General features: G+C 44.5%; 1 protein-coding gene across 1 annotated transcript; it reads left to right on the top strand.

Moving 5' to 3' along the window:
• Nucleotides 1-18,154: 18,154 nt before the first annotated feature.
• Nucleotides 18,155-19,376, top strand: LOC124675219 (putative GEM-like protein 8). The gene is made up of 2 exons (XM_047211289.1): nucleotides 18,155-18,500; nucleotides 18,602-19,376. The coding sequence occupies exons 1-2, from the start codon at nucleotides 18,305-18,307 to the stop codon at nucleotides 19,057-19,059; spliced, it is 654 nt and encodes a 217-aa protein (XP_047067245.1). The 5' UTR covers nucleotides 18,155-18,304; the 3' UTR covers nucleotides 19,060-19,376.
• The last annotated feature ends 5,212 nt before the right edge of the window (nucleotides 19,377-24,588 follow it).

Here is a 24,588-nt window from a genome sequence, read left to right as displayed (position 1 = left end):
AAAAAATAGTATTTGAAGCAAAAGAGAGCATCAAGAGGCAAATTCAAAACAAATTTAAGCCTAACATGCTTCCTATGAATAGGAATCTTGTAAATAAACAAGTTATGTAGGCATAATGCAATAAGCATAAGAAAACTAGACAAGCGCAACTTCAAGATTTTTAACATATAGAGAGGTGTTTTAGTAACATGAAAATTTCTACAACCATATTTTCCTCTCTCATAATAACTTTCAGTAGCATCATGAGCAAACTCAACAATATAACTATAAAATGAAACATTCTTATCATGAGTCTCATGCATAAAATTATTACTACTCTCCACACAAGCATAATCAATTTTATTAGTAATAGTGGGAGCAAATTCAACAAAGTGGCTATCATTATTATTCTCATCATCAAATATAGGAGGCATATTGTAATCATAATCAAATTTATCTCCATAACAGGCGGCACCAAAAGACTACTATCATTATAATCATCATAAATAGGAGGTAAAGTATCATCAAAGTAAATTTTCTCCTCAATGCCCAAGGGACTAAAAAGATCATGCTCATCAAAACCAGCTTCCCCAAGCATAGAATTTTCCATATCATTAGCAACAATGGTGTTCAAAGTGTTCATACTAATATGTTCCATGGGTTTTTTAATTTTCGAATCAAACCATCCATGTCTTAACTCAGGAAAAAGAATAAAAAGCTCCATGTTGCTTTCCATTATGCCAAACTAGTGTAAAACAAGAAACAAAAAGATGCAATTGCTGGATCTAAAGGAAATAGCTTCGAGTACTTACAACGGCGCCGGAAAATAGCTTAGTAGCCGAGATCCGGAGTGTGAGTACCTTTTACCTTTCCTCCCCGGCAACGGCGCCAGAAAAGTGCTTGATGTCTACGGGTGCTTCTATTCTTGTAGACAGGTGTTGGGCCTCCAAGAGCGAGAGGTTTGTAGAACAGCGAGCAAGTTTTCCTTAAGTGGATCACCCAAGGTTTATCGAACTCGGGGAGGAAGAGGTCAAAGATATCCCTCTCAAGCAACCCTGCAACCACAAAGCAAGAAGTCTCTTGTGTCCCCAACACACCTAATACACTTGTCAGATGTATAGGTGCACTAGTTCGGCGAAGAGATAGTGAAATACAAGTGGTATGAATGAATATGAGTGGTAATAGCAATCTGAATAAAATATGGCAGCGAGTAAACATGCAACAAAATAGTAAACAAACGGAGATTCGATGCTTGGAAGCAAGGCCTAGGGATCCCGCTTTCACTAGTGGACACTCTCAACAATGATCACACAATAGAACCACTCTACACTCTCTTGTTGGATGATGAACACCACTAATTGTGTAGGATTACACGAACCCTCAATGCCGGAGTTAACAAGCTCCACAATATTCGATATTCATGTTTAAATAACCTTAGAGTGCATGATAGATCATTGCAATTACACCAAGTACTAACATAGCATGCACACTTGTCACCATCACACTATGAAGGAGGCATAGATCACATCAATACTATCATAGCAATAATTAACTTCATAATCTACAAGAGATTACAATCATAACCTACGCCAAGTACTACACGATGCACACACTGTTACCATTACACCGTGGAGGAGGAATAGACTACTTTAATAACATCACTAGAGTAGCACATAGATGATATTCAACTAGATCACATAAAGAGAGAGATGAACCACATAGCTACAGCGGAGCCCTCGGCCCGGGGTGAATTACTCCCTCCTCATCATGGAGACAGCGATGGCGGTGGAGACGGCGGTGGAGATGACTCCGGGGGCAATTCCCCGTCCCGGCAGGGTGCCGGAACAGAGACTTCTGTCCCCCAAATTGGAGTTTCGCGATGGCGGCGGCTCTGGAGGGTTTTCTCTGGTTTCGTCAAGCGGTCTCGAGGATTTAGGTCAGGGAGGCCTAAATAGGCGAAGAGGCGGAGTCGGAGGGGCCACGGGGGACCCACACACTAGGGGGGTGCGCCCCCCCTTGGCCGCGTCGCCCTGTGGGGTGGGGCCCCCTGGCTCCCCTCTGGCCCCTCTTCGGTGCTCTGGAAGCTTCCGGGTAAAATAAGATATTGGGCGTTGATTTCGTCCGATTCCGAGAATATTTTCTTTGTAGGATTTCTGAAACCAAAAACAGCAGAAAACAGCAACTGGCCCTTCGGCATCTCGTCAATAGGTTAGTTCCGGAAAACGCATAAAAACGATATAAAGTGTGAACAAAACATGTAGGTTTTGTCATAAAACAAGCATGGAACATCAGAAATTATAGATACGTTGGAGACGTATCAAGGTCCCTATCAATCCTATTAACTCTTGGGCCATGACATCACACTTCTTTATTATTTGAATTCCAAACAATTATTTGACTAAAGAATAATAAATAAATTATTATTTGAATATATTTATAAACAATAAAATAAATTTTTTAATTTTTTCATCAAAGTCTAAAACCAGAAAAATCCCCTATTTCCTTTTTTGATTTTGAGGAATCTAAAAAATAACTAAACTACCGTAGTCCGTTGAAATTAGATGTAAAATTTTCCGTACATATATTTTCATATAAAAACCGTTTTCATCGGAGGTCGTATGCAACCAGAAAAGAAGTTTTACCGAAACATGACGCCATTTTGCATAATATATCAAAGTTCATGTATGTTAATTTTCCTAACAACTAGGACACATAATACATGATTGATGCGCGTGGTTGACGTGTTGTCTTTCCATTCGACACGCGTCCGTTGGGAACCCCAAGAGGAAGGTGTGATGCGCACAGCGGCAAGTTTCCCTCAGTAAGAAACCAAGGTTTATCGAACCAGTAGGAGTCAAGAAGCACGTGAAGGTTGATGGCGGCGAGATGTAGTGCGGCACAACACCAGGGATTCCGGCGCCAACGTGGAACCTGCACAACACAAACCAAGTACTTTGCCCCAACGAAACAGCGAGGTTGTCAATCTCACCGGCTTGCTGGTAACAAGGGATTAGATGTATAGTGTGGATGATGATTGTTTGCGAGAAAACGGTAGAACAATTGCGGTAGATTGTATTTCGAGTATAGAGAATTGGACCGGGGTCCACGAGTTCACTAGAGGTGTCTCTCCCATAAGATAAATAGCATGTTGGGTGAACAAATTACGGTTGGGCAATTGACAAATAGAGAGGGCATGACTATGCACATACATGATATGATGAGTATTGTGAGATTTAATTGGGCATTACGACAAAGTACATAGACCGCTATCCAGGCATGCATCTATGCCTAAAAAGTCCACCTTCGGGTTATCATCCGAACCCCTTCCGGTATTAAGTTGCTAACAACGAGACAATTGCATTAAGTATTGCGCGTAATGTAATCAATAACTACATCCTCGGACATAGCATCAATGTTTTATCCCTAGTGGCAACAGACACATCCATAACCTTAGAGGTTTACGTCACTCCCCAGATTCACGGAGAGATGAACCCACTATCGAGCATAAATACCCCCTCTTGGAGTTACTAGCAAAAACTTGGCCGAGCCTCTACTAATAACGGAGAGCATGCAAGATCATAAACAACACATAGACATAAATTGATAATCAACATAACATAGTATTCTCTATTCATCGGATCCCAACAAACACAACATATAGCATTACAGATAGATGATCTTGATCATGTTCGGCAGCTCACAAGATCCGACAATTAAGCACAATGAGGAGAAGACAACCATCTAGCTACTGCTATGGACCCATAGTCCAGGGGTGAACTACTCACTCATCACTCCGGAGGCGACCATGGTGGCGTAGAGTCCTCCGGGAGATGATTCCCCTCTCCGGCGGGGTGCGGGAGGCGATCTCCTGAATCCCCCGAGATGGGATTGGCGGCGGCGGCGTCTGCGGAAGGTTTTCCGTATCGTGGCTCTCGGTACTGGGGGTTTCGCGACGAAGGCTATTTGTAGGCGGAAGGGCAGGTCAGGGGGCGTCACGAGGGGCCCAGGAGACAGGTCGGCGTGGCCAAGGGTGGGGCCGCGCCGCCCTACCTCCTGGCCACCTCGTGGCCCCACTTCGTTGACTCTCCGGTCTTCTGGAAGCTTCGTGTGAAAATAGGCCCACGGGCGTTGATTTCGTCCAATTCGAGAATATTTCCTTACTAGGATTTCTGAAACCAAAAACAGCGAGAAAACAGAAGCGGCTCTTCGGCATCTTGTTAATAGGTTAGTTCCAGAAAATGCACAAATATGACATAAAGTATGCATAAAACATGTAGATATCATCAATAATGTGGAATGGAACATAAGAAATTATCGATACATGCGGTTGCTTTCAACTTATAACATGTATATCTCATGGATATTGTCAACATAGAGTAATATAACAAGTGCAATATGCAAGTATGTAGGAATCAATGCACAGTTCACACAAGTGTTTGCTTCTTGAGGTGGAGAGAGATAGGTGAACTGACTCAACATAAAAGTAAAAGAATGGTCCTTCAAAGAGGAAAGCATCGATTGCTATATTTGTGCTAGAGCTTTGATTTTGAAAACAAGAAACAATTTTGTCAACGGTAGTAATAAAGCATATGTGTTATGTAAATTATATCTTACAAGTTGCAAGCCTCATGCATAGTATACTAATAGTGCCCGCACCTTGTCCTAATTAGCTCGGATTACCTGGATTATCATCGCAATGCACATGTTTTAACCAAGTGTCACAAAGGGGTACCTCTATGCCGCCTGTACAAAGGTCTAAGGAGAAAGCTCGCATCGGATTTCTCGCTATTGATTATTCTCAACTTAGACATCCATACCGGGACAACATAGACAACAGATAATGGACTCCTCTTTTATGCATAAGCATGTAACAACAATTAATTTTCTCATATGAGATTGAGGATTTTTGTCCAAAACTGAAACTTCCACCATGGATCATGGCTTTAGTTAGCGGCCCAATGTTCTTCTCTAACATTATGCAATGCTCTAACCATTTTGGTGGTAAATCTCCCTTACTTCAGACAAGATGAACATGCATAGCAACTCACATGATATTCAACAAAGAGTAGTTGATGGCGTCCCCAGGAACATGGTTATCGCACAACAAGCAACTTAATAAGAGATAAAGTGCATAAGTACATATTCAATACCACAATAGTTTTTAGGCTATTTGTCCCATGAGCTATATATTGTAAAGGTAGAGGATAGAAATTTAAAGGTAGCACTCAAGCAATTTACTTTGGAATGGCGGAGAAATACCATGTAGTAGGTAGGTATGGTGGACACAAATGGCATAGTGGTTGGCTCAAGAATTTGGATGCATGAGAAGTATTCCCTCTCGATACAAGGTTTAGGCTAGCAAGGCTATTTGAAACAAACACAAGGATGAACCGGTGCAGCAAAACTCACATAAAAGACATATTGAAAACATTATAAGACTCTACACCGTCTTCCTTGTTGTTCAAACTCAATACTAGAAATTATCTAGACTTTAGAGAGACCAAATATGCAAACCAAATTTTGGCATGCTCTATGTATTTCTTCATTAATAAGTGCAAAGTATAAGATGCAAGAGCTTAAACATGAGCACAACAATTGCCAAGTATCACATTATCCAAGACATTATAGCAATTACTACATGTAGCATTTTCCAATTCCAACCATATAACAATTTAACGAAGAAGAAACTTCGCCATGAATATTATGAGTAGAGCCTAGGGACATACTTGTCCATATGCAACAGCGGAGCATGTCTCTCTCCCACACAAAGAATGCTAGGATCCATTTTATTCAAACAAAACAAAAAACAAAATAAACCGACGCTCCAAGCAAAGCACATAAGATGTGATGGAATAAAAATATAGTTTCAGGGGAGGAACCTGATAATGTTGTCGATGAAGAAGGGGATGCCTTGGGCATCCCCAAGCTTAGACGCTTGAGTCTTCTTGATATATTCAGGGGTGAACCACCGGGGCATCCCCAAGCTTAGAGCTTTCACTCTCCTTGATCATGTTGTATCATCTCCCTCTCTTGATCCTTGAAAACTTCCTCCACACCAAACTCAAAACAACTCATTAGAGAGTTAGTGCACAATCAAAATATACATGTTCAGAGGTGACATAATCATTCTTAGCACTTCTGGACATTGCACAAAGCTACTGAAAGTCAATGGAATCGAAAAATCCATCGAGCATATCAAAACAGGCAATGCGAAATAAAAGGCAGAATCTGTCAAAACAGAACAGTTCATAAAGATGAATTTTATTGAGGCACCAGACTTGCTCAAATGAAAATTCTCAAATTTAATGAAAGTTGCGTACATATCTGAGGATCACTCACGTAAATTGGCATAATTTTCTGAGTTACCTACAGAGAATTTTGCCCAGATTCGTGACAGCAAAGAAATCTGTTTCTGCGCAGTAATCCAAATCTAGTATGAACCTTACTATCAACGACTTTACTTGGCACAACAATGCACAAAACTAAGATAAGGAGAGGTTGCTACAGTAGTAAACAACTTTCAAGACACAAAATAAAACAAAATACTGTAGTAAAAAACATGGGTTGTCTCCCATAAGCGCTTTTCTTTAACGCCTTTCAGCTAGGCGCAGAAAGTGTGTATCAAGTGTTATCAAGAGATGAAGCATCGATACCATAAGATCCCCCATCTGTAGTGGTACTAAGGGCTTTGTCAATTTTAGGCCTATAATAATATTTTTTTGGTTTAGGCACTTTAGAGACATACATAAATTTTTGCTCCTTACCCACATAAGCTTTCTCCTTATGTTTAAGAGAAGAAAAAGTTGAACCCAAGGTTCCCATAGCTTTTTCAAGTTCGCCAATCCTATTGATTTGATCATCATGGACAATACAAGTTCCTAGGATACTAATTCTTTCATCAATTCCTCCTAAGGATTTGTCAAGTTCATCAGTTTTATCAAGTAACATTTCCAATTTAGTTTCAACACTTGGAAAAATTTTCTCTATGGTTTCCAACTTTTTCATGACATCTTCAAGAGAGGTTTCAATTTTAACTTCATTAACAGGTGGTATTCCAAATAGGCTCTTAATAATGCAACTAGCTTCTAAAGCAGGAGTACTTAGGAAGTTACCTCGCGCGAGACAATCAAGAACATACCTATTCCAGCAAGAGATACCAACATAAAAATTCCTGAGTAAGATAGTGGTGGAGTGTTTCTTAATGCACCTATTATGGGCATCACTAATTCTATACCAAGCATCTCTTAAACATTCTCCCCCTTGTTGCTTAAACGAACGAACTTTAACTTCAGGATTACTCATTTTAGAAATAGTAAATAAAGCAAACTAGATAAAGTAAATGCAAGTAACTAATTTTTTTGTGTTTTTGATATAGCAAACAAGATAGCAAATAAAGTAAAACTAGCAACTAATTTTTTTGTATTTTGATTTAGTGTAGCAAACAAAGTAGTAAATAAAGTAAAGCAAGACAAAAACAAAGTAAAGAGATTGCGATGTGGAGACTCCCCTTGCAGCGTGTCTTGATCTCCCCGGCAACGGCGCCAGAAATTTGCTTGATGCGCGTGGTTGATGTGTTATCTTTCCGTTCGACACGCGTCCGTTGGGAACCCCAAGAGGAAGGTGTGATGCGCACAGCGGCAAGTTTCCCTCAGTAAGAAACCAAGGTTTATCGAACCAGTAGGAGTCAAGAAGCACGTGAAGGCTGATGGCGGCGAGATGTAGTGCGGCACAACACCAGGGATTCCGGCGCCAACGTGGAACCTGCACAACACAAACCAAGTACTTTGCCCCAACGAAACAGCGAGGTTGTCAATCTCACCGGCTTGCTGTAACAAAGGATTAGATGTATAGTGTGGATGATGATTGTTTGCAGAAAACGAGTAGAACAATTACGATAGATTGTATTTCAGGTATAGAGAATTGGACCGGGGTCCACAGTTCACTAGAGGTGTCTCTCCCATAAGATAAATAGCATGTTGGGTGAACAAATTAAAGTTGGGCAATTGACAAATAGAGAGGGCATGACCATGCACATACATGATATGATGAGTATTGTGAGATTTAATTGGGCATTACGACAAAGTACATAGACCGCTATCCAGCATGCATCTATGCCTAAAAAGTCCACCTTCGGGTTATCATCCGAACCCCTTCCAGTATTAAGTTGCTAACAACAGACAATTGCATTAAGTATTGCGCGTAATGTAATTAATAACTACATCCTCGGACATAGCATCAATGTTTTATCCCTAGTGGCAACAGCACATCCATAACCTTAGAGGTTTCTGTCACTCCCCCATATTCACGGAGACATGAACCCACTATCGAGCATAAATACCCCCTCTTGGAGTTACTAGCAAAAACTTGGCCAGAGCCTCTACTAATAACGGAGAGCATGCAAGATCATAAACAACACATAGACATAAATTGATAATCAACATAACATAGTATTCTCTATTCATCGGATCCCAACAAACACAACATATAGCATTACAGATAGATGATCTTGATCATGTTCGGCAGCTCACAAGATCCGACAATTAAGCACAATGAGGAGAAGACAACCATCTAGCTACTGCTATGGACCCATAGTCCAGGGGTGAACTACTCACTCATCACTCCGGAGGCGACCATGGCGGCGTAGAGTCCTCCGGGAGATGATTCCCCTCTCCGGCAGGGTGCCGGAGGCGATCTCCTGAATCCCCGAGATGGGATTGGCGGCGGCGGCGTCTGCGGAAGGTTTTCCGTATCGTGGCTCTCGATGCTGGGGGTTTCGCGACGAAGGCTATTTGTAGGCGGAAGGGCAGGTCGGGGGCGTCACGAGGGGCCCGGGAGACAGGTCGGCGCGGCAAGGGGTGGGGCCGCGCCGCCTACCTCCTGGCCACCTCGTGGCCCCATTTCGTTGACTCTCCGGTCTTCGGAAGCTTCGTGTGAAAATAGGCCCTCGGGCGTTGATTTCGTCCAATTCCGAGAATATTTCCTTACTAGGATTTCTGAAACCAAAAACAGCGACAAGACAAAGACTGGCTCTTCGGCATCTTGTTAATAGGTTAGTTCCAGAAAATGCACAAATATGACATAAAGTATGCATAAAATATATAGATATCATCAATAATGTGGCATGGAACATAAGAAATTATCGATACGTCGGAGACGTATCAATGATCATCTCAAAGAATTTTATTTTTTAAATTCTTTAACATTTTCTTACATAGTTTTGAAAACTGAAAAGGCCGTCGGCATAGGCCCGAAGAGGGAAAAAAAACTTTATCGTCGACACAGTCCTAACAACGTTGCCTACCTGTCGCAGTGTAGACCGCTGTGTCGACGACTTTTTGTGCTGACGGCCAGACCGGTCCTATGCCGATGACTTGCTTCGCAGTCTGTCATGTTCGAACATTTTGTTGATGGCACCGGAAAATAGCCGTCGACAGAAGAAAAGGTCGTCGACACCTTGACATTTTCCTGTAGTGAGTGGCCCTCGAACCTATCAGGGTTGCAAGCGGAGGGTTCTCCGTATAGTTTTGGCCGTCCTAGGTTTGGGTAGGGCTCAGTTTAGGTGTTAAGTTAGAGGTGGCAAAGTGATGGGTCCTTGGTGGCGTGGAATAAGGTCTCCTATCATGTCCTCATTTTGTTGGTGTTGTTTGGCGGCGTCGAAGGGCGCATATAGCTTTATCCATGGCCTGATCGGGAGACCCATATATGTCTTTGTTTCGTGTAGGGTGTCTTGCAAAAAGTTGATCGCTGGGGTGGATGACGATGTTGTGCATTTTGGTGTCCTAGCTTGTTCTTTGTTCGGGGAAGCATGGCTAGCTTCATCTTTGCCAGGAAGCTAGTGTTGCAAGGTGGCATCAACGGCTATATCATCAACCAATTCATTGGGACTTGGTACCCCAAGTGCATAATGTTATTGCAAGCATCCTTTTTCACAAGGATGGCTCGTGGTTTAATACCGATCTCAAAAAATACTATTTAGTGATCTACTCCTTTGAACAACCAATAAAAGTTCTAAAATCTACCTTAATGTGCCCAATTCCACCGAAGTTGGTGTCAAGTACAACAATAGTGAAAGAAAAGTAACTAGACAACTAGAAGACAATAACATAAGTGTTTATGTATTTTCGTTATAGTTAATGGTAGAAATTTACCTACTAGCAACCAGAAGGAAACATTATTTGTCATGTGATAAAATGGGTTGGGTTCATTTGACCACTCTTGAAAAATATGGTGGCACAAAATAATAAGCACATATATGAGAAAACACATGATAAATACAAAATGCAAGTTTATGTCTTTTTAGTGTTGATAACAAGTATATAGGCATCACGTCCAAATATAAAACAGGATGGGGTGTTTGTATGCATGCTAATACTCCACATGGTGTATGAGTAGTTCTACCCCATAAATTAAGCACAAAATACACTGTATTTCTTTAAGTTTCTTAGCATGAAGCTGAGTATTGGACACTACTAAATGGTTTCTAGCCATGTTTCTCACTCCTGGGGTATCTCAAGAAGGTTGCCAACCTGCCTTACTGCCATTACTATTACTGTCATCAAGATAATAATACTACAAGATCCACTCCAAACAAAACATGTGTTTCCCCACACATGTTCTTACCTCCTAGATTGATAGAGTCAAGAATAAAGAATGGGGTATTTATATGAGCCTTTAACACATCGAAGACAAAGGTAAAAGAAAGATTTATTTGAATAAATCATCTCATGGGCCAAAGATACCCTTTCAAGGATATACACTAATAACCATAATCATGTAGGGTGTTTCATATGGTTCTAAAAAAATGATAACACATAGAGAGCTTTGACTAACCTACATGGGCGTCTACTCCCTATTCATCGTGGTGGCAGAATAGAAATCAATGGATAAGGTGGAGATGCAACCTGCAAGAGTTCCATTTTCCCCTATGGTCCTCCTCCATTGGAAACAATTTATTTCTATGTTTCATGTTCTATCTTGAGTCACCTTCCCTTTGTCCCGAAAAACCTGAGCGCGTATATATAGGAATTTTAGGTCAATATGGAGTCCTCGGACAATGGCCGGCGGTATTTGATAAAGTTGTGGACCCGTGGGCCCTATGGTTCCCTAGTTTGATTTCTCACGAGTTTTCGGTGTGTGTTCTCTTTGTTTTGTTTAATAATAACATATATAGGGGTTTCCTTCAATTTAATTGGGTTTCAGAAGGTTCTTGAAAAGTAAACATAAGAAAATAAGGGTTCTATGTTCCAATATTAAATAACATATAAATGAGATTCAATAGAAAGTCCAAACATTCAAGTAAATCATTAAAGGAAACATAGTAATAATTGCAAATAACAAATGGATTACCATAATAATGAACTTGAAAAGGCATATAGATACCTTATGGTCCTTATGGACGTATCACAAGGTCTCTCTAGTCCGTTTGGCAAGATCTAGGGTGGTGTCTCTTCCTCTTCATCTCCTTTTTTTTTCCAGAGATGTCTAAATGATCCTCTAAGTTTTGGTGCAGTCATCTTCTATCTCTTACTGATGAATTCTCAACCGGCAGTGTCAACAATGTTATCTTGGCTGCCATAGTGTTTCAGAGATCCAATGTACAACTTCGGATTTTGTTTCGTCCAATTTCGAGAATATTTCCTGTACAATTTTTCTGAAATATAAAAACATCAGAAAACGGAAACTGGTACTATGGCATCTTGTTAATAGGTTAGTTTCTGAAAATGCATAAAAATATCACGAAATGTAAACAAAACATATAACAATTGATGTAAAACAAGCATGGAGTATCAAAAATTATAGATACATTTGCGACGTATCAATATGCGTGCTTGAAAAATTATTGTGAAAAATTTATTTCTTGCCTCCTACTCAAAGAAAAATAGTACTCCCTCCGTCTTCGTATACATGGCCACAAACTCAAAGTTTATATACCAAGAAGACAAAGTAAACTAATAAATAGCAACATTAATTATGTTAAAATGCTCTTGTGTTGCGGGTTAATTAAATATGTTGCATGTGGTGCCTCCTTTTATATGGATGCATGCAACATTCACATTAATAAGCAACATCCTACGAGGTAGAAATCTAATCATTTTTTTCTCGATGAGTGTTAGTGGCTCTGTATATATGAAAAATGTAGTTTTCATAGTGGCCTTGTATTGAAGAACGGAGGGAGTATTTAGGATTTTGAATTTCTAGAGCATGAAAATAGTTTTATTTTCTCTGGCCTAGACTTCCGAAGCAAAATATATGATGGCATAGTGGAAAATATAGCATGCATTTGTGTAGGATATTGAAATCATTTTCACATATATAAATATATTTTATCCTATTTAATGTTTATCTTGGAAGCGCATGAATGCTTTCGGGAGCTATGTTGCATGTTTAGTACTACATCCATTTCAGTGAATAAGGCTTATATATTTAGCCAAAAATCAAAGCTTACTCATTTTGAACGTAAAAAATAAAATATAAACATCTACTACATCATATGAAACATAGGGATAGTCTATTGTACATGACGTTCCTTTTTTTTTGATCGGATTGCATTATTTAGGGCATCTCCAGCGGCGCGACGCAAACGGACGCTGAGCGACCGTTTGCGTCCGCTTTGACCGAAAATGCGTCTGGCACCCTCTCCAGCGGCGCGACGCAAAGTGACCGGGCCGTCCGCGGAGACGCAAACCTGGCCCAAATATGTGCCAGGTTTGCGTCTCTGCGGACGCTGCGCAGACGCGCAAAGTGTCCGCTCGCGTCTCCACCGGGCCCGCCTGGCAGCGAGTCTGCACCGAGGGCACCGCTTCGGCGGTCAGCGCTTCCGCGTCTGCGCCACAGTCTTCACCATCAATGGCGCGGCTGCCTGTTCTGCGCGCGCACTGGCGGGCGGCGGCTGGCCTTCTACGCCGCCTTCAATGGCATCGTATCCCGCGCGCGGCCGCCCTTAAAAGTCCACCGGCCGCGTTGCTCGTTCGCCCACACCACACCTCCACTCGCTCCACCACCGCCGCAGCGCCATGGGGAAGAAAAACGACTTCGAGGCCTCCGGCAGCGGCACCAAGAAGATCCCGCTCCCCGTCACGGTGGGGAGGCTCATGCATGGCAAATGGATGCCGTGCGACGACGCCTGGTCCGACGTGCAGCTGCCTGGCGGCTGGCGGCTCAGCTGCCGCCGGGTGCCCATCCCTCCAGTACCTGCGCGTGAGCCTGAGCGAACCGCGGAGATCCGGCGCAGGAGGCGATATCTGCCGGCGGACCTCCGCGCCGATCCGGCGTATGCCATCGACTCGGAGCTTTGGCGTACGTACCTGTCCACGGAGACGGATAGGAGACGAAGGGCAGGTTTCATGGGCGATAGGGATTATCCCTTCGGCCCTGCACCGCCGGCTCGTCGACAGCAGGCGCCGACGCGACGTCAGCAGACGCAGCACAACGACGCCGACGACCGCGGACGACGACGACAAAGCCTACGCCACGTACGACGACAATGACGACTACATCGAGGTTCTCGCGTACCATAGCGAGGAGGTGAAGGACGACAGCGACGACTACATCGCTGTCGTCTTCCACGAATGGCAGCAGGCCATGACGGAGGGCCGGAACTTCGACTTCCCGGAGAACATGATGGACGACGAGATGACGAAGGTCGCCGTCCTCGTCTCCGAGTACGACGCGCCTGTGCAGCCGCCGCTGCCCCGCTACGCCACCGCCGTCATGCCGCCGGGCCTGTCGGTGGATGAAGCACTTCGATAGGCGCTCCTGGAGTCGGCGGCGCCTCCTCCACCGCCGCCACCGCCGCCACAGCCTTATGTCTGGGCGCCTCCTCCACCGCCGCCACAGCCTTATCCCTGGGTGCCTCCTCCACCGCCGCCACAGCCTTATGTCGATCTGGGCGCCTCAACCGCCGCCACAGCCGCAGCCCTGGGCGCCTCCACTGCCGCAACAGCCGCAACCTCCTCAACCTCGAGCACCGGAGGCGCGCCTGGCGTACGCTCCCCCGGATGGCAACTGGCCGTGGGTCATACCGGAGCTCATCCTGGTCAACAGCGACGAGGAGCACAGCGACGATGAGCAGCAGTAGACGTTTAGGTTTTTTTAAATGTTTTAAGTATTTAAATTATGTTTCATGTTTTAAAAAAATGATTCGTCCTAAAAAAAGTGCGTCGTGCCGCTGGAGCCACCCCGACGGAAACGGACGCGCGGTCGATTTCGACCAAAAGGGCCGACGCAAACGGACGCGCGCGGACGCTAAAATGCGTCGCGGCGCTGGAGATGCCGTTACATCGTTCTAGCTGTAGGGACTAGTTTAGTCGGCCCGGAGGTGAGAAACAACCCTAGCCATCCTAATCACTGGAAAATCATGCGAGATCACGGATGGCCTACTCACATTTCCTTTGGGCCAGGGCTAAAGTAAACCGGAGCCCCACAAACCGCCGAGAGCGTGCGTTGAATGTGGACAACGCAAGAACACAAAAATCAGAGAGCTGGCTACTAGCTTAAACAATAAGTTAGTTGGGTCATTGGCTGATTCACCGGTGACACAAACGGCAGCACCGGTGAAACCTAAACCAGCAGCCCCACCAGGCCTTGCCGACGACGCGAAACCTGCCGCTTTGATCCGATTTGTTTTTAGGCTCCCAAGAAGCTCTTGATCGGGACACCCGTAATAACCTAACAAAAAGCTTCGCATCAGAAACCTTTTACGTCGACATTGCGAGTCGTGCATGCACAGCCATTGCGTTGCATCCTTATCCGCCACATGGTGGAGGTCCAGCCCCTGATTTCACGTAATCTAGCACGGCCTATATCTTCTGTCCCGTTGCTTTCTGATGAGCGATACGGCACCTTTGTAGCCCTCCTCGACCCAAAAGCTTGAGAGCGCAGATTGATACTATTAGGGGCATTTGGACAGTCGACATTAAGTCGATCGGAGTGCAGTGGTTTGTGCTGTTGCTCTAGATCGTATGCTCGCATTGCAGCCACTGAGTAAGGAAAGAACAGTAAAAGAGCTTGCCAACAATGTCTGGGTTACTAATGGGTCATGGATATCCATATTGGTATGATCTTATTGGGTCATAGTAGTGGGGTTCTAGTGGGTCATATACAAAGTTTAGTATCTGAAGCAATTGCAAGTTGCCAGCATAGATCTGAATGCATGTGGTGTATGCAGCCAGATTTGGTTAGAGAGAGATCTAAACAGTGAAACTTCTCTCCTTTGTGCTACTCGATTTTCTCTTTTTTAACAATCAATACCATGTATATCTAGGGGTAGCAAATAGTACATGGTAGACGAAGGCTCGAGCGAACCCGACTTTAAATGCTAAGGTTGCGTGCAGGCGTTTCTGATTTTATGTTCTCCCATAATTTTAGTTTAAACCGTAATACTAAGACTACGTGCACTCGCGTCGCTATTAAATAAGTCAATCAACATTAACAATAATACTAACACAAATATGTCATGTCAGAGAAGAGCAACCGATTGTCTGGTCGATGTCACTGGGAAGCTGAGAGTACAAAACACTATTGTCTAGTATGTAGCAGCCGAGACAAATATTGCTAGGGATAACCATGAGAACAAAAATACCAAAACCGATCCGAACAAGCATGGTTTAAAAGTCCAAATATAGAGAATTTTAGTCTTCCATCTACACCGTTGACGCTGGGAAAAGGATCTCGTCATCAAATAAAGGGCCGATGATTATTTATTGTAGACGATACCATCTCCATTAAGACAGAGAGGCAAAAAAAGAAAACGGATATCAAAGCTCTAACCTAATATATTAAAAACACTGCTTTATTTAAAAGCTCCATGCATAGATTGGCTTTCCCATCACTTTCGACGGCAGCGAGGGCTGCCGAAGAAGGGGGAACCGACCTACGAAGGAGGCGGAGGTGGAGGCACCGCTAGTTTTTTTAAAGGCTGCCTCTAGGCCGGTTTGGTACTGTATGTTCTCTTGCACGAATTTCTTTCTTAGTTCATGGTAAGCACTAGCTTCGGACGCTGTATGGACTGATTATTTTTCACACCTGATACACGGTTCTTGCAGCTTCGACACTAATAATCAAACATTGCGAGTACTAGCTAGAAACTACACACGCATGTTTATCTATCCTCGTCGGTGTCTATGTGTATTAGAACGAAGCGGAGAGAAATTCCTCACACATGCACTGAGCCACTGACGCAGTGACGCACATTGCCCGGCCTCCTCGGTTCCCCGCATTTTCCTGCTTCCTTCATCTTTTCGCGTAAGCAAAAGCCTAATTTAGTCCATGCATGGTCAACACTAGGCGATTCAAACTTATCCATTTTGACCCTTTTAAAAATTAGAACGACGTTACCCCAACAACCAGGAATAGCGATCGATCTCCATCCCCGCCCCCACGCGACACCGTCCGGGGCAGGCATCGTAAAACAGGGGGAAATCAGATCATAATGGGGCATAAACAATCCAGATTAGACGATCATGGATCGGCGATGACAGGGAGGCCTTAACGCCCCCACATGCACATATTCAATGTGCACATGGAGGCAATGTATGTGAAGGAACTGCTTTGGGGCGGGTCACACCACCGGCCGTCGACTCGCCGTCCGGTAGGAAATGACAGCTGCGCTGGTGGATCGGGAATTCGGGAGCCATCTGGCTGGCCACCGAACCCACGAGGCCGAGATGGTTGGCTGACTCGGCGCGGAGTCGGACGCGACGCTGACTCAGGCCACCGTGGAAAAGCTAGCTAGCGGAGGCGAAAGCTAGCTTGGAGTCGCCGAGAGGGAAAAAGAAAAGAGAACACAGTGACCGAACGTGTGACGGTGGATTCCATTCCATGCGAGCTCGAACCTTCTTCCTTCTTCGTGCTAATCCAGTACTACTTCCTACATAAAGGGGCTGCTCTATTTATCCACTACATTGCCACGCCATCGCCATCGTCGAATCGGCTAGCGAGCTCACGGGGAAAGTATGGCAACGTGCGGTTTCTCGTGGCTTGAGGGCATTGCATCTGCTCCAAGCTTTGGCTTTGAATACTAACACGTTGCAGAAGTCTAAAGGCATGGTCCGTGTGGCGGTCTGGATAAGAGAACACTAAGAATATAACCTAGCAACCCGATGCAAATGAACCGATCTATGCAGATGGGCCAATTCCAAACCTAAATTTGAGCTTGGAATACGTCCGTGTAGACGCTTCGTGCACCGCCCGTGTGTCCACCCGCTTTCTCACCGGGCCCGCCTAGCAATAACTCCACGATGCAGGGACGCCCTGCCACGCGTCGGGGACTCCACAACGTCTGGCTGCATCTACACTAGCAACTCCATCGTCGGACCCTCCAATGTTGGCATGGGACTACTTGCATGTGCCAACGCCGGTCCCTCCAACGTTTCCTGCGCCTGCACAACCCCTCTAGCGGCAGTGGCCCCAGCTCCGGCACCTAGGTTTCGTTGACCTCACCAACAACGACTAGGTGGCGCGTCGACGAAAACCCCAGATAGGACCAAGATTTCTATCTCTTTAGTTTCTTTTTATGTCATTTTTATTTATTTCCTTTACCCTATGGAAAGTAAGTTTTAAATGTATCAAATAGTACGAGAAATTTTGGATCCGGACGTGAAATCTGCTCCCGACCAAACAAGAAGGAGAACACGACCTAATTTTTATCCGCGGGCCGTCTCAAACGGACAAAGAAAAGACACAATTTATATCTAAAATAGGTCGGCCCGATGGAGATGTGTTAATTAATCGAGGTTGAAGAAAGTGGAAATCCGGTTTGTGTTGCACCTTTGCGCAAACAGAGATAGATCGGCGACTCGCCGGCGACAAAGTTACCGAGACTTTTTTGCCTGCCTGATTTTTCTTCACCAGATCCTCCAATTGCATGCGTGCATGTAGCCGCTGGTTGGGCCGAGGGATCATGGTCCAAGCATGGTCGATGACTAGATGTCACTCGTGAGACGCACAAAAGTTTTCGCAGTGGCCCCTTGCACATGCAGCACAACGCATAGGAAGGACCTATTTTATCCAGAATCCATGTGGGCGATGATGACTGTTCCATTCAAAAGCTAATTTGGATGGATAGGCACCACCCGGATTTTGAATCGTCGGTTGAGAAGAGAGGTTTTACAGGCCGCGGCTCCAAAGCTTATAAAAGGCACCCCCTCCTTCCCATTTAGAGCACCGAGCTCGAGCAACAACCAACAAACACACGCACCAGCAAGTCACCAGCAACCTCAGACAGAGGCCGGATACTAAGGCGGAAAGGAAGGGAGCAGCGCAAAGTCATTCTCTTTCTTACGAGAAAATTTAAAGGAGGTCTTGAGTTCCTCATTCCCAAGAGCAAATGGAGAAGGCAGGGCGGTGCGACCATGTGATCGGGATCCCAGTGAGCAACAGGGCTTTCGGTATCGAGGAGCCGGAATTCCCAAGCAAAGGGGCTACTTGCCATGGCAACGCAAAGTATTCGACGGCAAACACGCGTGCCAGCGGCAAATCGGGCAGGGCGGGGGACAAGTTCGCTAAAGGCATCAAAGAACATGGTGAGTTCCTTCTTCAATCCGTCTGGATCAAACAATCTTTCTAGTCTTGCCTGCTAGCTCCAGTTACGAACCAAACACTGAACATGTCTTCCTTTCTGCAGTGACTCTAGGCCCAAAGCTGTACGATACAATAAGAGGCAAGCTGTCGCTGGCTACGAGAGTCCTCCACGCGGGCGGCGTGGAGAACGTCTTCCGGCGGTGGTTCGCCGTCGAGGAGGGCGAGAAGCTCCTCAAGGCCTCGCAGTGCTACCTGTCCACCACGGCCGGCCCGATCGCCGGGATGCTCTTCGTGTCGACGGAGAGGGTGGCCTTCCGCAGCGACCGGCCGCTGGCGCTGACCTCCCCCAAGGGCGACACGGTGCGGGTGCCCTACAAGGTGTCCGTCCCGCTGACGAAGGTGAAGACGGCGAAACCGAGCGAGAACAAGCACCGGCCGGAGCAGAAGTACGTGCAGCTGGTGACGGAGGACGGTTTCGAGTTCTGGTTCATGGGCTTCGTCGGCTACCAGGCGGCCCTGCAACAGCTCGAGCAGGCCATCGCGCACGCGCAGCTGCGGTGATCCCATTGACCAGAAACACAATGTGTTCGTTCGGGTTGGGCCTCGTGTCGTGTGGTCTGATTGATCTGTTGTGCATAGGTGCGCCTGTGCATAGGTGGTACAGTAGGTTAATTTCCGGGTGGATTGCTTGTCGTTTTTGGCATTGGAGCAAGTCCGGTAGGTATGTACATGGTGGTACGTACTAGCAGAAATTTAATTTAGGGCTTGATATTCTTGATGTTTGAGAAGCATATGTTGCACCGCCACGGCAAAAGTGGCATCATATACATGTGGTGTGCACTAGTTCAGTGCAAAAATCACGAAGTGTGTTTGTTCAACTGCTTATTGGTGCAGCTCCTCTCTTTCAGCATTTCTCTAAGAAAACATGTCCACGATCGAGGGCCTCCACAGCTAAAGCTTAGGCCGAAACAGTCTGTATATGCTTAGATATAGAAATGAGCTGGCTAAATTCATTAAAGCATGTAATATGAATTAGCAAATGCCACCAAAGCTACATGGACTCTTTCTTCCATTGGCGGGCCTCTTCGGGTTTGGCCTTCCGGTCCCTTCCTAACCTTTTCTGGAATGTTTCAGTCCTTCCGGGATGTTTGTATCACCTTCCGATGTCTTCCATAAACGCACATTCCCATTTCGGACACTCACATTCATTCTGGACACCTCTTAAATAATAGGAGACTCCGCAAACAAATTTCAGAACCACTTTATTCATTTTTTCTATCATATTCATATTTTAAATGTCGCTTAGCCTTTAAGTGTGCGATCCTATGTGTTCGGATATATGTGGTTACACCGATAGTAAAATTCGAGAGAAGTTATTGATCATCTACATTGTGTCTCTGATCCAAACATGTTGATATGAACCCCTAGCTTGTTGAACAAATAAATTTTGGATTATGAAAACAATCCTCCGTTGGTTGCTCAGAAGCTTCTTCAAATCAAGTTCATCTCCTCTAAAGATTAACTTGCAGATCCTTCTGAATCTTTCACGCAACATTCCATACCTTTTGGGATGTTTTTATAATCTTGTGATACCTTGCATCTGTAATAATTTCGGACCCTCTCGGTCATATTTCGTACGCATCTAGAATAATTCAAGACTCTCTGAACAACTTTCAAAACCACTTTCTTCATTTTTTTCTATCGCGCTCACATTCTGAATGTCACTAAACCTTTAAGTGGGTGATCCTATGTAAGGGTACATTGTTAACCCTAAGATTGTTTTTATAAATTAATGACAATCCTCTATGGACTACTCCCTCCGCTCACAAATAAGTGTATGTGCGGGTTTTCCGTGTCAGATTATCATGTGGAGGGAAAATTGCATTGGGAAGATGTAAACCGATATCTCTCTCCTCTTTAATTCTTTAGTTAATGAAAATTGCATCGAGAAAATTGCATTGGGAAGATGCAAACCATCTGAGACGATGCCACCGTTCAATATGATCACTAGGGGGTCTGGATAACAATGGTGATGTCTATGCATTCCACGAAGATGTAACCGTCGTTTGAACCATTGCATTGAGTCTTATTCCTTATGTTCATTCAATACCGGCACTCGTCTAAGACATGATCATCGGAATCCCAATACCTAGTTCGGTCTCGTTTCCGACATGGCTATTTCAACTCGTTCGTGTGCAATTCCATCCACATGACCTAGTCACACGCTATGCAGATTTATGGATGTAATCTCACCTAGTGGGCCCTTATGTATCTTTCTGTAATGTGGATAAACAAATCCCGCTCTTTATCCATACGCCTCAATCATCCCACTGGAATACCTAACTACACCTTTATGGTCACTCTGTCACGGTGTGACGGTTGATGCAACCAAGGCAGTCTCTAGTGATGACGATTAGATGTGATCTCACTGTCTAAGGATTAAGTTACTATGCACTAATAAACATCGTAACATTGAAGTTCAATGTGACTTGATCATGTTACAATACTTATGTTTTGGGTATGTCCATCATATCTTTCATCCAATCGATATGGTCTAATTGTCAATGACGTGTATGTCCATGATCGGGAAAACCTCTATCAACGATTGACCATGATGAACTAATCATGCACTTGTGTGCTAACTAGGGACTCCTTGTTTATTTACAATACTACACGTGTGTATTAATGTTTCCGCTTAATACAGGTATAGCGTACCACAAAACTAATCATTAATATTTGACATATAAAACTATCTCCAACAGTTTATGTCCGTTCACGACATTACCGCCATCTTGACGTTTGTTGACTACGCTGGAATTTTTTCCACTAAGAGAAATTCTTGCCATCTCGCAATTCTTGCCACCACACTGCTGGATGCTGGATTTTGGTTGACCTTTCACTTGAGTGGAGAATATTACAATTCGAGTATATAGCAAGAAAATAATCACTTCTAACCATTTTTATTTATTTATATTGAACTTTCTTATTTGTAACCAGTCAAGTTGACATAAGACCTTAACTTGTTTATTCCAAAAAATTGGAGACATGATGTTTGTGCTAAATATAATGATTATGATATATGAATGTAATTATATCAAATTTTACAGGTATTTTGTGAGGAAGTTATGTATATCATAGTCCTGATGATAAACTCTCTCGAAAAGAGTTTCATTCAATCAAATAATTCTTGATTTGGGAAAATAAGGCAACATCACGCGCGCCTGAAATGAACCACAATGCATATGTGTTTGTTTTCATACCCATGATCTTAAATATGTTAGCAGAGAGATCTAGTTCTATCTAAGAAATAAGAAATACGTCCATAGTGGTTTTAAGAGTTACATGGTTGTCAGGGTATAATTAAATACAAATAGACGATCGAGTATGTCCTATGTTTATTCTACGTGTAGGTAAACTGAATTCTAGAGTGTACAAGGTGTTTTCAATGGATTCATTTCTAGTAACTTCTTTATTAAACTCGTTTCTTGGTTGTGTCAAAGTCATAAATGTCACTAGTATGAAAAATATGTCCGTGCGTTGCGTTCCCTTCTTGATTTTATTTGTATGCAGATCGATCGAAGGTAACAGTGGCTTTGCACTCCTTGGGCTCAAAATCGAATAGATTTTATAATTGGCCCGGTGGGTTAGGGCCGGCCCATATTCATGAACCACGCCAACACATCACAGTTCCGTCTACATGTTATGTGCAGCTGAGCAGGAGTATCAATGGCAGGCAGGATCAAGCTTATTTCGCTGTGCCATTTCCCCTCTTTTCAGAAAGACAGCATGGTCTGGACTGAAAACGATCTCGTCTCGAGATCTCCCTTTCTCGAGCGGCCACACCTCCGTCTCGGCTTCGACACGTACTCCGCGGCGGAGATACGGTGATCGATCCAGGCAGTACTGAAGCGACGGCGAGCCCCACCTGAAACCTCAAAATCTGCTTCTGAGTAGGTAGCGGCGGGCTGTCCATGTGACAACGCGGCCGACGCAGCAAGCAACACGAAGGGCGTCGCGCAACCAACCCTTGGCAGAATCGGGAAACGCCGCGGCGGCCGACCTCCCAACGCCCCCGCGGTTGCCGGTTTAAATCCGGGAGACAGGGACGGCACGGCGCCCATGCCGCCGTGCCGGAGGCGGAGCACCGCAACCGGGTGGACACGTACGTACCCCCCGCGCGAGCGTCGACGGTTACGCGCTGCGTTAGGTGAGGCATGAATGAAACATGCTGACTCGGTGCTGCGTGGGGTCTGAGCAGGACGTTGAGATTTTGGGTAGGGTAGAGCACGAACGGAGACTTCGACATGGGGAGAAGCTTGAGCTAGCTTTTGGACTAGATCGAGCTGCCAATGGACCGAACCAACAACCATTGTTTGCGCTACGCCTAGGTTAGAGAGGTGTTCAGGTCGACCAATGGACCTATCATGGTTGGGGATAGAGCTTCGAGCGAATTAAACTAGGCTGGGCTCAGCTCAACTCATACTAAAATTTGAGTGAGCTTGGATTGCGTCGAGCTAATGGTCGAGCTATAAAATCTAGTTCATAATTAGTTGCCGATCTCGAGCCAGTTTTGGGCTATACAAAACATGATTTATTTTATCAATATTTTGCATATAGAAGAAGAAAATCCCCATCCACAATATATAGAAGGAATAAACTAACCTTTCGGATTTTCTTTATCTAATCTCGTCCCTCATCCACATCATAACAGATGATAATGTATACTCCACCCATGCCATAATATAGTGCACATTCATTTCCGAGAAGTCAAACTTCACTAACTTGGATCAAATTTATTGAGAAAATTATATATTTTCACTACCAAATGTGTATCATATTAAAATATACTTCATGATGAATCTGATGGTATTGATTTGGTATTCTAGATGTTAATATTTTTTTGTACAAACTTTAGTCAAACTTCACACAGCTTGACTTCCAGAAAATTCTTTAGTGAAAGTTCACACGGTTTGGAGTACTACCTTATTTGAAGGGTTTTGCTAGTTGTTATTGCTCTGTCAAGTCCCACACCGTTAGATTGCATCATGACTCATGCATATGAATTGCAAGTGGTGTTGCAACTGAGTTTTTTCTTGCAACTAAGTTTTTTTTACGTTGCGTGATTCATGCTAGTCATGCGTTGCAACATGGGTTACAACTAATTTAAAGCTAAGTTAATTTTTAGCCGACTAAGAACTAGTCACACCCTTATTTGTAATATATAACATAATTGTTATACACAAAAATATGTTTTCGAGCTATCGAATTTCGGCTCAAAGTCAGCTCAGTTTTCAATCGAGCTATATAAAGCACTCACAATTGGCTCATTTCTTTTCAAAACGATCACGAGTCAAGCTGAAAAATTTGTCGATCTCGAGCCGCTCACGAGGCTCGAGCTTCACTTGCATACATAATTAGGCCTTCAAGGATGCGCAGCTCTAGTTTTGGATACCTTGTGTCCGCGATCTCGGGAACAAAACTCTTGCTCCTTGCACCTTGTGCATTACAACTCGATAAGAGGATGCGTGCATCCTGTCTACATGCATCATGCACTATACACTGTCCGAGTGCAATGCACGAAAGAGATCTACGTACAGAGAGGCATGACATCCCTAAAATTAAGAAGCTTGCATGGTGGTCCCTGGATGCACATCGTCGGGGCCCCGGCCGACACGGCGCCACCCTCCTTTACCTGTAACCCGTGCGCGAGAATGTGCAGGCACATGGGGCGCTTCCTGGAAAGCGGCAGAGAACCCACCGCACGCAGCCATGCCATCTGGCCAAGCTCTCGATCCCATGGAGAAAGAAAGCTCGAATCGAGCTTTCGAGCAAATGAATATCCCGCTGCACCTGGCCCTCACACGGAAGGGCCAAGGCCAAGCGGCTGCCTCTCCGCCTCTCCAGAAAGCTAGCGGACTAGGTAACGGATGACGCGGCCACGCAAGAACGTGGTCTGATACACCGGTGACTCGGCCGGCCCGCATGCTGACTCCGCAGAGCAACTGCCTTTGTCAAAAGGATCCACCATCCCTGCGCTTATAAAGCCTCCCCTCGACCGCTGCACTCCGGTACCAATCCCCGATACCTTAC

Source organism: Lolium rigidum, chromosome 7, assembly GCF_022539505.1.
Source record: "Lolium rigidum isolate FL_2022 chromosome 7, APGP_CSIRO_Lrig_0.1, whole genome shotgun sequence".
NCBI lineage: Eukaryota > Viridiplantae > Streptophyta > Magnoliopsida > Poales > Poaceae > Lolium > Lolium rigidum.
This window is presented reverse-complemented; position numbering and strand designations above follow the sequence as displayed.